A 13,758-nucleotide genomic window follows, 5' to 3' on the forward strand; every position below is an offset into this window, starting at 1 on the left:
AGATGAATATCCTTTGAATTGCAACCAAGACGTTTGGAAGCTAGATGAATATATTTCGACTTAATTCTGAGCTCCACCAAAATCCAATTATTAACCATTATCCACAAAAAAAAAAAAAAATTTGTAAATGGAATGCTTTGATGCCATAAGAACTCCCATAGAGAATTTGTTGGTTGTTGTTAATGTATTAGTTCCGATGCACTTTTAGTAGAAAAGTAACTATTGGATGTAAGAACCCAATATGTAATATCATCTCTAAAAGGGTCAATAGGAATGTGTACAATATCACGAACAACATTTTCTAGCAGTATTGTTTTTTACTTTTTTACATCCCTAGTATCATTGTTATAAAAATAACAAATTTTAATCATGAAATTATTAAAGAAAGGGAAAGAATTTACCAGGGAAAATTCACCCATCTAGCAATCGTGCCAAAAGAAAAACTTCACCTTTACAGGTCCGTCGTCTAATATTGTACTCTGAAATTTATCTTTTTCCCACTATTCTCTTCCAAACTTGAGAATCATGTAATTTATGTTGGATATGCAACTGTAATCGACCCGCACAATACCTGGAGTGCATAAACTTTGTCCAGAGGTTGTTACATGTCCTAAAATCACCACCATTGTTTAATAGTAAAGGCATCAAAGACATACTTTAAGCTTCAGATTTCTAATCCCCCTTTCGAACAAGATATTGCGATTTTAGACTATGATGACTAGTGAATCCGTTTACTCTTTGTAGAAATGTCCCATAGAAAATTATTAAACAACTTCTCAATTTTCTCAATAACACTTGCCGGAGGCTTGAGTACTTAAAGGAGATAAATTGACATCGAAGAAAAAACACTTTATAACAAGGTAATGCAGCCACCCGGGGATAAAATTTTAGTTTTGTCAACTTGAGATTCTGTCTCTTAGTTTTTCCATTAGAGAAGCGAATAAAATTACCTTTTTTCGGACTTTTTTATGGGGCTCCTAAGTGCATGTTTGGCCTAGTTTTTTTTTACCTTATCTATATCTTAAAAGCAAAAGTCAGGCAAAACATGACTTTTTGAAGAGATCTTTAAAAAAAAGTAATTTTTTTTAAGAACAAAATTTTTAAAAAAATAGCTTAAAAAAAAACTCCAAGGAGGAGCTTTTTTTTTCTATTCTTTTAAAAATATAAGAGAATTTTTATTTTTGTTCTAAAAATATCTTCATTTGTTAAAAATAATTACAATATTATCCTCTAAAAAAAAAGAAATACCTTCTATGATAATTTTAACAAAAATTATAACTTATAAAAAGAAATTCACCAAATAATTTTAGCTTAATTTTAAAAATTATTATTTTTCATAAGAGCTTTATAATAGTTTTTAAATTTTAAAAAAAGTCAAGTCAAACAGACTCTAAGCATGTAATTGGAAGGGCTTTGTGAATGAAACTAGTAATACTCGTAATGATTTGCTTCTTACTAGTGAGGGCATTATTATGGGTAATAAGACAACTCTTTTACTAGTTAATTTATTGTCTTGAAACATGTTCATATTCTTGCAAGAAGCGAAGAATTTTTTTGCAATGTAGGAATTGCAATGTAAGTGTGATATAGTTATTTCAATGAAATTCAACAACGTAGAAATTTAATTTTTCATTTTTTACAGACATTTTAATTTTTTATTTCAACCATCACAAACTATACTTTGAAGGACATAGAATGATAATCCTTACTTAAATATCCTAGAATTTCATTTATTACATATTAAAGCAAACATGACAGTGGACACCCCTGTTCTATATTTTCTCATTATCGTAAAAATAATAAAAAATTCTTTTTGTCTAGAAGCAAAGAGATAGTCTTTCCACATTTGAGGTTGGAAACTTTATAAAACAGTTAAATCTCGACATCGAATTTAATGCCAGTTACTACATTGTCCACCGAGATCACCACCGACCCAAAGTCCCAAGTCAATCAATAATTTTCTGTTGAAAAAGCGAAAAAAGAATAATAACCGAAAATAAATCGGACAAAACATATAATATTAACATAAAAAAAATCCAACATCGCCCTTCCTTCACACCAAACAACAAGTATTAGGTAGTAGGTACGACGTACGAGTAAAACAGAAACGGATACGGATCACTGCATCATATCTTCTTCATTTAATACACCCCCCCTTTATCACTTTTTTTTAATTAGTTTATTAATCACCCCCTTAATCCCACCTTTAATTCCTTAATTAATTGCAAGAGTCCGTTAATTTAGTTTCAAAAGGAAGGTCACTGGAAGCTCCCCCCCTGGGGCGGGGGGGCGTTGGAGCGTGTGCATTTTTAAGAATTTACGGGTTTCTTACCGGTTCCGTACAGGTAAAGGCAAACCAAAGAAAGCAAAAAGGACGGTTTTAGGTGTAAGGGGAAAAGGATGGATGACCGGAAGGTGGCGGTTAATTAGGAGAGGCCGTTAAAGGTGGTGGCAGGTTTACAGGCTGGACTTGACAGGAAAGCAGTAATGATTCGCCCTCCGATTCGGCGACCAATCTTGTCGTTTTGCGCCAGCTCAGCATTTCCGTGCGGCCGTTCTTTTAAAATTTTTTCTTCAGCTGCTAGTTGGATTTAAAAAAAAAAACAAAATATTGAAAAAGTAAAGAAAAATCCCACACGAAAATGCTATACAGGCTGGCGTCCTCAGTCAAACTCAGACTCCAACCTTACCCAACCGTTATCATCTTTATCTCTTATGATATTAATTTTTAATGGTTTTTTTTTTTGCCGTGATAAATTATGTTTCGCAGAGTTCGGTTTTGTCTCTATAACTTCCAGAACAGTGAATAGGAAGCAACCGTATGCTACGCTCTTACTATAGAGCGTGTCAACACTCTCCCCAAACTTCCAAATTCTCCACTAGTGTCCCTAATCGTGATGCTAACAAAATCTTAAAAATTAAAATATTTATTTTGTTTATAAATAATAAAATAAAAAATGTATATCTCAACAAATTATAATTTGATCATTTTATGTTTTGAAAATATTTTATTGTAATTTATAAATATTTTCAAATTTCAAATTTATTTTTATGGCATAATTTTTGCAACTAACATCTAGATTTTGAATGATAAGTTTTAAAAGAGACGGACGCTTCAAATTCAAAGGGTCCATTGAATTCGTATTATGATTTTATAAAAAGAGAGTCCAAGTTCCCTCCGCTCCATGCAATGATATATTTTGATTCTCAAAAGTTACTCTTTACAAACACAAAGAGAGTGGGACAGACGCTCCCTTGTTAGAGAGTTCCGAAAGGGTAAAAAGAAATTTTAAGCGAGAGTGACTCATGTAAATCAGTGCAGTTCAGATGTGACGCGTGTCCGTTCGCCAGCTGTATCCCAAACGCCCTTTTCCCCAACCGCTTAACTGGAACAATCGGTGCCCATAACGCTTCTCCTCTATGTCCCCTTCACCATTTTAACCGGTCACCTCCCTCCTCTCTCTTATATAGATTGCCCCTCTCTCCCTCCCCCTCGGTCTTCCTTTAAACTCCAAACCGAAAAAAAAAAAAGAAGAAGAAACCACCGAGAACATATCCAAAGCATCAAAATTTTCCTTTGCATGCTCTTAAATTTGATTTCATGGCAATAACAAGCACATCAAACAGAAAAGAAATGGATCGGATCAAAGGTCCATGGAGCCCCGAAGAAGATGACCTGCTCCAAAAGCTGGTCCAAAAACACGGCCCCAGAAACTGGTCTTTGATTAGCAAATCAATCCCGGGTCGATCCGGGAAATCCTGTCGCCTCCGATGGTGTAACCAACTATCCCCCCAAGTCGAGCACCGGGCCTTTACCCCCGAAGAAGACGAGACCATAATCCGAGCTCATGCCCGGTTCGGTAACAAGTGGGCCACCATAGCCCGACTCCTCAACGGTCGTACCGACAACGCCATTAAAAACCACTGGAACTCGACGCTAAAGCGTAAGTGTTTGTCGGTTGGGGAAGAGTGTAATTTTATTACTAACGGAGGGTATGATGGTAATTTGAGAGGGGAGGAGCAACAGCCGTTGAAAAGATCGGTCAGTGCTGGCCTTTACATGAGCCCAGGAAGCCCATCGGGATCCGATGTGAGCGATTCTAGTGTTCCCGTTTTATCATCTTCTCACGTGTACAAGCCAATACCAAGATCCGGCGGTGTTAACGTCGACGTAAACGTTGACGTCAATGTTATGCCAGCTGGAGTCGAAGCGGCGTCGTCTTCTAACGATCCACCGACTTCGCTGAGTCTCTCTTTACCGGGGGCCGAGTCATGCGAGGTGTCAACCCACCCAGTGTCTGAATCAACTCAGATGAGGAACGAAGCGAAAAATGAAGAAAGGGTAGGTGGGGTGATGGGGTTCAGTTCGGAATTTATGGCGGTGATGCAAGAGATGATAAGGGTTGAGGTGAGGAATTACATGGTGCAGATGCAGCAGCAAAACGGTGGCGTTGCGGGAGGGGGAATGGGGATGTGTTTGGATGGAGGGTTTAGGAATGTTATGGCTATGAACCGAGTGGGGGTGAGTAAGATCGAGTAGAGAGATGTAAAGAGTTGCATGAGAGGTAAAAGAGAGAAAAAACTGGGTTGTTTTTTCCTAACATGGCAAATTAGCGGGGAATAATTTTGGTTAATGTACGACAGACTGAGAGAGATGGGTTAAAAGGAAAAAACGAGTACAAAGAAAAAATGGACTTTTTTTTGGTTTTTTACCTGTCTCTTGGCCTTTGAAATTTCAATCTAAGCTCTTTTAATCTCATTTCTTAGTGGTTTTTTTTTTTTTCTTTTCGGTATCTAAATATAAATAATTTTTATATGTAAAATGTAAAGAATATGGAAAGGAAAAGGATTATGGTAAGATGGGTTTTGCTTCTTATATCAGGAACTGAAAACTAGACAGAAAGATTACCGGAATTACCTATTACTAATATTTTCTCTGTTCTTATTCTATTTGGTTTTGTGGGACATGATGTTCTTTTTTATGGGTTTAAGGAAGAAAAAGATTTGGTTAAGAAAAGCAAACGTGACCACAAAAGGGATTTTATTTTCTTGAAATAAATGAAAAGGTCAAAAAAAAAAATCTCAAAAGCAAACTGTCTACTACTTCTACTACAACTGCCAGGTTTTAACCTCTTTCTGAAATTTAGTAACTTCCAAAATTCGATTTGTGTTCTCTTTGATCATAGCCAGGAAAATTTCTGGAAAATTTCTGGGACACGTTTTGGTTGTTTGATTTTGAATAATCTTTTAAAAAACAGGACAAGAACTACACGCCAAGAAAGGAAAAAGTAACTGTAAGAAAAAAAACAGATTTTCTTTTAATTTCAAGTTAGTGAATAATGCTGCTAGCTTATTGGTGGATGGTCAAGGTCAACGAAAAATAATTCCAGATGTATCCAAAATGCTACAGTTGGTGAAAGATGAGCCGAGCCCAGACCTTTTTTCAAAGTTCCAAGCTACATTTTAAACAAATAAAAAGAACAAATTTTGCATTTAATAAAAAGCTGCTTGGTCTTTGATGATAAGATTAAATGATCAGCATGGGGGCCTGGCCGTTATGAGGTGAAAGTTGTTTGCAAGTTGGGAAAAAAGAAAAATAAAATAAAACATGGGGCGGTTTGGAGAAAAAGGTTGTCGGGACGAACGCCCATGGCAGTTGGCCGTTGGCAGTTGGAGAAGAACATGCTTATTTCGTTACTCTCTTCCATTATGGATCTCAATAGTTGATCATAGATTTGAATTGGCCGGGGCAGGAGGAGCAGGTTAAATCAATGTTAAGAAACACATTATTTCCCAGCTCTTCAACCTGAAATCTCTTCTGTTGTTTCGAGAACAGTATTGCCATAACAGGAAATTTGGATATGAACAGAATTTCATTCAGAGTACTAGAAAGGCAGTACGTTTCATGCTAAAAGCTGATTGTTGCATCGACCAGAGCCCGGAATTCGAATGCTCTGCACAACCTACAAGCTTTATTGGATTGATGTATCAACTTTTTACAATTTTGAGTTTCCTTTTGTTTAAACAATATGAGATGAGCAATCTCGACTACAAAAAGAATTGGGGAAAATTTCTCTTAAAAGTCTAAAACTAAGTGTTAGTTTACAAAGGTGCAGGCTGGGTGGTGCTTGAACTGGTGTTGTGTCTCAATAATGTGAGTTCTGATTTGAGCTTGCTGATCAAATGCAATAGATCCTGCTTCCAAGACCATGAGGGGTCATTTAGAGCACGTACGGAATTGAGGCAAACAAGAAGAGTACCACCTTCGTGCAGGAGAACCTGTATGTTACCAAAGAAGAGTAGTTCAACAAGCTGTAAAGATTCGGCTGCTAACCCGGGATTAGAATTACCAAAAGAAAGAGAAGCTAAGCAAGAAGCCAGTCAATATATGCTAATAATTTAAAATATATAATTTGAACAGATGTAAGATGATCGCATACACTTTTAGGTGGTCACGGACCACATTGTCACTCTGTAAAAATGAAAATGGCTTGATAAATTTTGCACTTTCAGAGTGCAAATAGTTCTCCGTTCAGAAGTCTCTCAACTTCAACCGCAGCAGTGGGGAGAAGGAACTTCAAATCAACTAGAATTTGTTTATGCTTTCCCTTTTTATTATTTTTATACAAGAATTTGATTAATGGAGACGCTGCATTGTGTGAAATTCTTGTTAATGCATAAGATTTATTCACTTAGCAGGCATATCATAATACCTTTCCCTAGAGAACTGATTCAATCATATTACGCCAGAAAAGCCTGTCATATTGAGCCTCATTGTGTTCTTCTTTAGAGAGAAATCTTTATTTCTATCAGTTACAATAAGTGCAAAAAGCTAATCATCAAATTGATCATACCGTTAACCACAGAGGAAGAAACCCCAAGACTGATGGAAGAGAGGCCAAGATAATACACGTTAAGGCAAGTGCAACATTTTGCTTGACCTGCCAATAAAATTGCATAAAGCATTGTCTGCATAATCAGAAAACAACAGGAATGAGTAAAGATGGATACTATTAGTACCAGTGAAGTTGTCTGGCGAGCCTTGGCTATACTGAATGGAACGCATGAAATATTGTCCCGCAACAACAGGACATCTGCAACTGCTATAGCAGTTGCACTAGCACGATGTGCTAATACAATTCCAACAGTTGCAGCAGCAAGAGCTGGTGCATCATTGATACCTTCACCAACCATGCTCAAACCTCCCCCTGACATGAAGGTGGATATAACGTTACAAGCTCTTTTGGCCATATTCCATTTTAATATAAAGATGGTAAAAATGGACATGATTCACTTAATAATTTCATATACACTCGGTATGGAGTAGGACTTTTGTCACAAAAAATCAACTAATACAAAGATACTGAAGTAGATGAGATCCAGGCTCACCTGTTTCCCTTGAAATCCTTTTAACATGATTGAGTTTGTCCTCCGGCTTTAGGCTGCAGTAGACTTCATTTATGCCCACAGCATTAGCAACTCTCCATGCACTTGACTTATGGTCACCAGTTAACATCATTACTCGCAGTTTTGCTTGATCTTTCAATTCGGAAATAACATCTAAAACCCCTGGTCGAGGCCTATCCTCAAGGTGAATCAAAGTTACCTGTGCAGACTCATTGCAGAGCTAAATTTAGTGTTGCCATGAAAATGAATTAATGAAACACATGATGCTACAAGTGGCACAAATTTAACAAGTAGTCTATGGAATATTCTTTTCAGTTTAACTGTCAACCTCTTACATGCTGCAATTATCTGTGTAAAATAGTTATGCTTCAAAATCTGCATAGGTATTAAACATATGCATGCAGAGCATGCAGTTAAAAAACTCCATGGTTTTTGAGTTATATACAATATGTTGTGCATGAGACATGTCTTACCACACACATCTTTCCACTTCCTTTAACACCCAATGCAGAAGCATCTGTTTTTACATACAAATACACACCTACATATTTGGTAAATATACCTTCAGAACGATAAAAGGAAGGTAGCTCATTTGCATCTTGATATCTCAAAGGCATGTCTGTCATGATGTCAGTGTCAAATATAATAAGATTAAAACAACTAAAATGGATGAAACCACACCTTTTCATTAACAGAAAGGGCAGCATGAACGAAGTCACTTCCATAAGTAGACGCATTAACAGCTGCCCTAATCTTCCTTGATTCATCTTCTGATTTACAAAGTGAAGTGATAAACTCTACAGAACCAAGTGATGCTTTCAACATTTTACCTTCTCTAGTTCCTGACTATAATAAAGCAGAAGAGATTATTATAAGTTTGGAAACACATTGAAAATAAGATGGTTCTAATGTTAAAGAAATGAAGTTAGCAAAGATCTAGATGTGAATAAATCCTGTAGTTGATTTCTTTATCATATTTCCAAGGCAAGGGTCTTGTATTAAGATATAAATATAGTTAAGGTTGCGAAAAATTATTCTACCAGCCTTCATTTAGATTATATATTGCTTGATATGAAAAATTTCAAGGGTAAACTACAGTTTGCCTTTTTGGCTTTTTTGTTCTGTTAATTTTGTTTTTAACACTTACGTCTTGACAATGTTAAGATTTTAATTAGTAATGATAATAGGCTTCACTTGAAAGAGGCATTGATGAAAAGGTGAAAATGCCTATTGTTTCCCCACTTCTGTGTTCTTTCAGCAAAAAGCTAACACAGTATCCTCTAGTGGAAGAAACCTCAATGGCTGTTAGTGCCAAAAATAAACCATGATTGTTTTGCAGAATACAGAAACCACAATGAATGCTATTATAATATTCTAAGTTACAAATAGATGAGCCTAGGAGCAAATGAAGAATTCAAATGGCTCACAGAAATGGAAAATGCTGATGTTAACAAACTTGATGATAAATCCTTTTTCCCCATCAATATTGATTTTATTTTCATGAGACATTTGTAATTTGTTGGTGAAAGACACATTACCTTGGCACTGTTGAGAGTTGCGATAAGACCTCTACCAGGAAAATACTCAAAACTTTCAACAGAAACAGAAGGAAGGTCTTTGCCTATGCTATGGTCTACAACCGCCCTGCAATAAAAAGGAGTTATAAATACTTCCAAAAGAAAGACAAGGTCAATAATTTATAAAAGATAAATGATAATTATGAAATCACAATGGCATTGGGAACTATTACAGGGCCATTGTAACAGAAGGAGTTACACAGAACACAGGGATCCAATGTACAAAGGTTTTTTTCAATTTATAACAATACCTTCCAATAGGATGAGTAGTACCCTTCTCCATGGCAGCTGCTACAGCAAGTGCTTCTACTTCACAGCTGGGAATGCAACAGGAGGTAAAATTTGTCTTCTTGTTTCCAATAAAATGTCCATAAATTGGTTCAATAGCTTTAAACATAAGCCCTCCAGTTGTCAATGTCCCAGTTTTATCAAATGCAACAGTGTGACATGAAGCTAGAGCATCTAGTACTTGCCCACCTTTGAGCAATATCCCCTGCAATGAGAGATGGCGGTTAGAGAAAGGTGTATCTCATTAATGATAGTAAAAATTACATCAACTTTGATCCATTTTGAACTCAAAGGGTGCTTTATTAGTTAAGCAATTAGATAAATCTAGACTTCTCCCAGTATCACCAAATAAACAGGCTCCTTTCCAGTGACCCCTGAGCTCTAACCACAGCCCCAGAAAACAAGCAATTAGTACTAACACAAACTTGCGCATGGCAAAAAATAATCAAGGAACATATACACAACAATACAGCATTTATCAAGTTCCCTGAAAAAATAATTCTACTTTAGTTTAGAAAGGAGCACATAATAGTAAAATAACAAAGGTATGGTGTTCAGAACAGAAGCTGACTCTGCTGTAGTAGAGAAAAATAACAGTGGTTAGGTTGGCGCAGGCATCAAAAGAATCATGCTTATGGCCATATTGCAATGAGGTGAGCTTCAATATTATGTTATTTTAAAAATAAAAATAAATACGTCCAAAAAAAAGCTTCTATACACTTGAGTTAGATAATGCAGACACAATGACAGAATGTTTGCCTGATCACCGCATGGTTACATGTGACTGATACCTTTCTTGCACAGGAACTAACTGCAATAGCATAAGCCAGTGGAGCTACTGCCAAGGCACATGGGGATGCTGCCACCATAAGCCCCAATGCTCTGTAGATTGATCCTCTGCAAACTGCATGATAAACACCAAAAAATAGGTAGGAGCTAGCTCACAATAGAACGTTCACAAGGATCATATCAAAATGATTGCCAAGAGAAAGAATGAGATTGGTAAAGCTTCAAACTAGAAAGATTGAATTATATATTTCAGTGAGGGTTGAGGTAACGAGGGGGTAATCATTAGTTATGAGTTGTACTAAAACTAAGACATGTTAGCAAACAGGCCTTCCTTGGAAGATAAAGAATAAAGAGGAATATACCATGGCTAACAACATTATTGGCAGAAGGCAAAAGAAAAAATGAAAACAAAAAAACAATGTGTTAATTGCAAAGCAGCTTGTATTTGGAGTTACCTGCAGTGCTAATGAAAGGCCACTTAAAAAGAAATGGACCAAGGACTGCGATGGTAACTGACAAAACTACAACCACCTTGCTGTAACGCTCACCAAATTCATCCAGCCACCTTTGAAGCTTTGGTTTATTCAATTGAGCTTCTTCAGTTAACTGCACAATCCTGCTAAGGGTTGATTCTTTCCACGTCTTCGTGACCTTATATAAAATAATCAAGGAAAAATGAAGCATGAGAGAAGGATGTGAGCTAGCAGTGACAAACATCAAATAATTCACTGCAAGGAAGATTTTTCACTTATTTTTGAACTGAACAATTTCAGAAGACAAAAGAAGAGTGTAAGTCAAACTTTTTCTACATTTGCACTTCTGAAAAATTCAACTGTTGGTAAATTCACAAACATACCTTAACAATCATTCTACCATCCAGATTCCTAGCACCACCAGGAATCCGGTCCCCAACTTTTGCCTCTAATGGTTTGATTTCCCCGGTCAAATGCTCAGTTGTAATTGTTGCACTACCTTGAAACACTTCACAATCTACAGGAACAGCCTAGAAAATTACCAGCTCATACAATTATACTTCCATATCATAACATAACTTAAAAAATGTTAAAAACATTAACCAGTATAACATCCACATTCTTATAATCACAGACCTCACCAGTGCCGACCAAAATGTAGGAGCCAACTTCCACATCATGCACCGGAACATTTCTGTAAGATAAATTAGAAACATTTGGCAAATTATCATCATCCAAATTTAATACCAATACCGAATCTGGATAATTTTCCTTCAACTCCTTCACATCCACCATTGAACGACTAGTAAAAAATTCTTCCGCTGCAAGTAACCAACTTTCAAGATCACAACAAAGAAACAAATTGCCTCCAAAACAAGTGTAACTAGCTGGAGAAACTTGCCAATGTGAGCCAAATTGAACATTGCAAGAAGCAAGCCTCCTTCCAAGGCATTCCCCATGAAAACAGAGGCAAAGGCCGCGAGTGCCATAAGTACATGAATATTCACTTTTCCACCAGCAATATCAGTAATAGCATCAAGTGCCGCTGAAACCTGACGCATGCAATTAAATTGCAATCCAATTAAAAAAATAAAAAAAAAAGCTTTGCTTTTACTCTTAGTTTTTGTTATTAGCTTTACTATTTCATATAAAAGTTTAAATTTTTTAGTTTATTGAAAAATATAATTTTTTATGCAAAATTAACAACAAAGGTAACTTAAAAGAGAAAATGGAGTTTACCCCGACGAGAGGAAAAGCGACGAAAAGGAAGGAGTTTTGGAGGGGCTTGACAGCAGGTTTTGGGAGTAAGTAAGGGCAAGCAGCGGCAGCAAGAAACAGCGCGGTGGCGCAGCAGCAGAGCTGAAGGTGTTCCCTCAAGTAATTCGCCAAGTCCATCCACCGGACGGCCTTCGCGAACCCGATCACTGCTCCCTGGGGCCCACTCAACTTAGCAGAATCATGGTGATGGTGGTGGTGGTGATCATGGTCGTGATGATGATGGTGGTTAAAATGGTGGTCGTGGTCGTGATTCGCGACGCAGCGGATCCGGAGGTGGGGGGAACGGAGAGTAAGAGAGAGGGATTTGTGGCGGATGATGACGGGAGAGAGAATGAAAGGTTCAAATTTGAAAGTGTTGACTCGTGGGAGTCGGCATCTAGGGCGGCTCAGAGGTGAGAATTTGGTAAGGGAAATGGAGTGTGTTTCCATTTGTTCTTTCTGCGGGGAATTTCAGGCCATCAATTTTGTGGGTCGCGGCAATTCAAGGCAAGGGCTTGGCTTGAAATAAGGAAAAAGGAAGAGAGTGACTAGGACTACAATTTTATCCCAGTTGTAAAAGAGCCAGTGTGCAGGTAATGCCAAAGTTAACGGGGATGTTGTTTTAATAGCCACAGCATGAGCTCATCTTCACCACATGACTCATGCCACGTGCTTCCTCTTTTCCTTTGGAAACTGACGGGTCCATGCCCGTCCATGCAACTTTCATTTCTTCAACCATTCAAAGTAAGTTTTGGTGTCTACTTAAATTTTTTATTTTATTTTAACCTTATAGTAATAATATAATTTTTTATTTCATAAATAATTAGGTTATGGGAAAAACTGTTTGGATCTTGGGCCCAAAAAAGGAAGGGATTTGGATGGGTTAGGAAGTCTCGGTGTTGGGCTTGGATGAAAGTTTCAAGGTTCGGTGAAAGATTTGAGTCGGGTTTGGGTTGAGCTTGGCCCAATTCGAATATGTATGTACCCAAAGGCCGAATCTAGTCTTTTATATGTTTTTTTTTGACAACCCGACTGCTCCTTTTCGTGGGGTTGACGGTTGAGCTAGATTTGGATACAGAGTTTTGTCGTTAATGGCATGAAATCCCAACTCAAACTCAACCTAGCCCCTTCACACCATCCATGGCCACATGTATTTTTTTCCCTTTCTGGAAGGAAAAAATTGTAGTATAATATCTAAAGCTATTTTAATTCTATTTATTCCTTTTTCATTTTTTTCTATCTCTTTGGTATGTTGTCATTTTTTTGTTTTGCCCTTTCTCCTCTTGCTTTTGAAAATATTATTACACAATTGCAAAAATCTAAAATCACTCCCTTTTTTGGCATAGACTTCTTGTTAATCGGTAACTTTTTCTTTTAATTTACAATTGATGTTATTGTTAATTAAAATAGACATAATATTTAAATTATTAAAAAAAATTCAAATAAATTCTTATTTTTATTATATTTAATTAAACTTAAAATATTGCAATACAGAAATGAATAGAAATGGTTACATAATTTTAAATGTATGTCTTTCAAAAAAAAGATTAAGTAGAATTTTCCAGTAATTGTTAAATATTGAGAAATCATGGATCTTAGTCTTAAAATAAAAATTTTTCCCCAAATTTTGGAGTCAAAATAAAACCCAAATTCAGACCATGGCAATTTGTCCCCATGAATCAAAAGAGGTTGAAACACTTTATATTTTTATGAGAAGCCATGACGTGAGTGATGAGCTTTTTATCAAATGATAGAATATATTTTCTTTTCTACTTTAAACCAAAAATAATAAGCCAACGAAATCATGTAGGTATCTATCAAATGACTTTTAGTAAAAGGGTGACACAGCACATATCCATTTTATATACATATCAAAGGTCATCTTTTTATCACTCTGCAGCAGAATTTGGATTCTTTGCTGTGTTGATGCTAGAAAACACGAGGAATAGTGAATGCCATTAATGGTC

The 13,758-nt window shown here is 36.5% G+C and overlaps 2 protein-coding genes across 2 annotated transcripts; one reads left to right on the top strand and one right to left on the bottom strand.

Moving 5' to 3' along the window:
• The first annotated feature begins 3,479 nt into the window (after window positions 1-3,479).
• Window positions 3,480-4,759, top strand: MYBR1 (myb domain protein r1). The gene has a single exon (XM_007047333.3). It carries the CDS (start codon window positions 3,602-3,604, stop codon window positions 4,538-4,540), a length of 939 nt encoding a protein of 312 aa, XP_007047395.3. The 5' UTR covers window positions 3,480-3,601; the 3' UTR covers window positions 4,541-4,759.
• Window positions 4,760-5,901: 1,142 nt separating this feature from the next.
• HMA1 (heavy metal atpase 1) lies at window positions 5,902-12,367 on the bottom strand. Its single transcript, XM_007047334.3, has 13 exons — window positions 11,774-12,367; window positions 11,436-11,586; window positions 11,171-11,355; window positions 10,918-11,064; window positions 10,517-10,712; window positions 10,064-10,176; window positions 9,236-9,477; window positions 8,946-9,051; window positions 8,089-8,253; window positions 7,390-7,606; window positions 7,021-7,208; window positions 6,855-6,941; window positions 5,902-6,279 (listed from the first exon to the last, which is right to left on the bottom strand). The coding sequence occupies exons 1-13, from the start codon at window positions 12,239-12,241 to the stop codon at window positions 6,103-6,105; spliced, it is 2,442 nt and encodes an 813-aa protein (XP_007047396.3). The 5' UTR covers window positions 12,242-12,367; the 3' UTR covers window positions 5,902-6,102.
• Window positions 12,368-13,758: the final 1,391 nt, after the last annotated feature.

This window comes from Theobroma cacao, chromosome 1 (genome assembly GCF_053813885.1).
Source record: "Theobroma cacao isolate CCN51 chromosome 1, ASM5381388v1, whole genome shotgun sequence".
Taxonomy (NCBI): domain Eukaryota; kingdom Viridiplantae; phylum Streptophyta; class Magnoliopsida; order Malvales; family Malvaceae; genus Theobroma; species Theobroma cacao.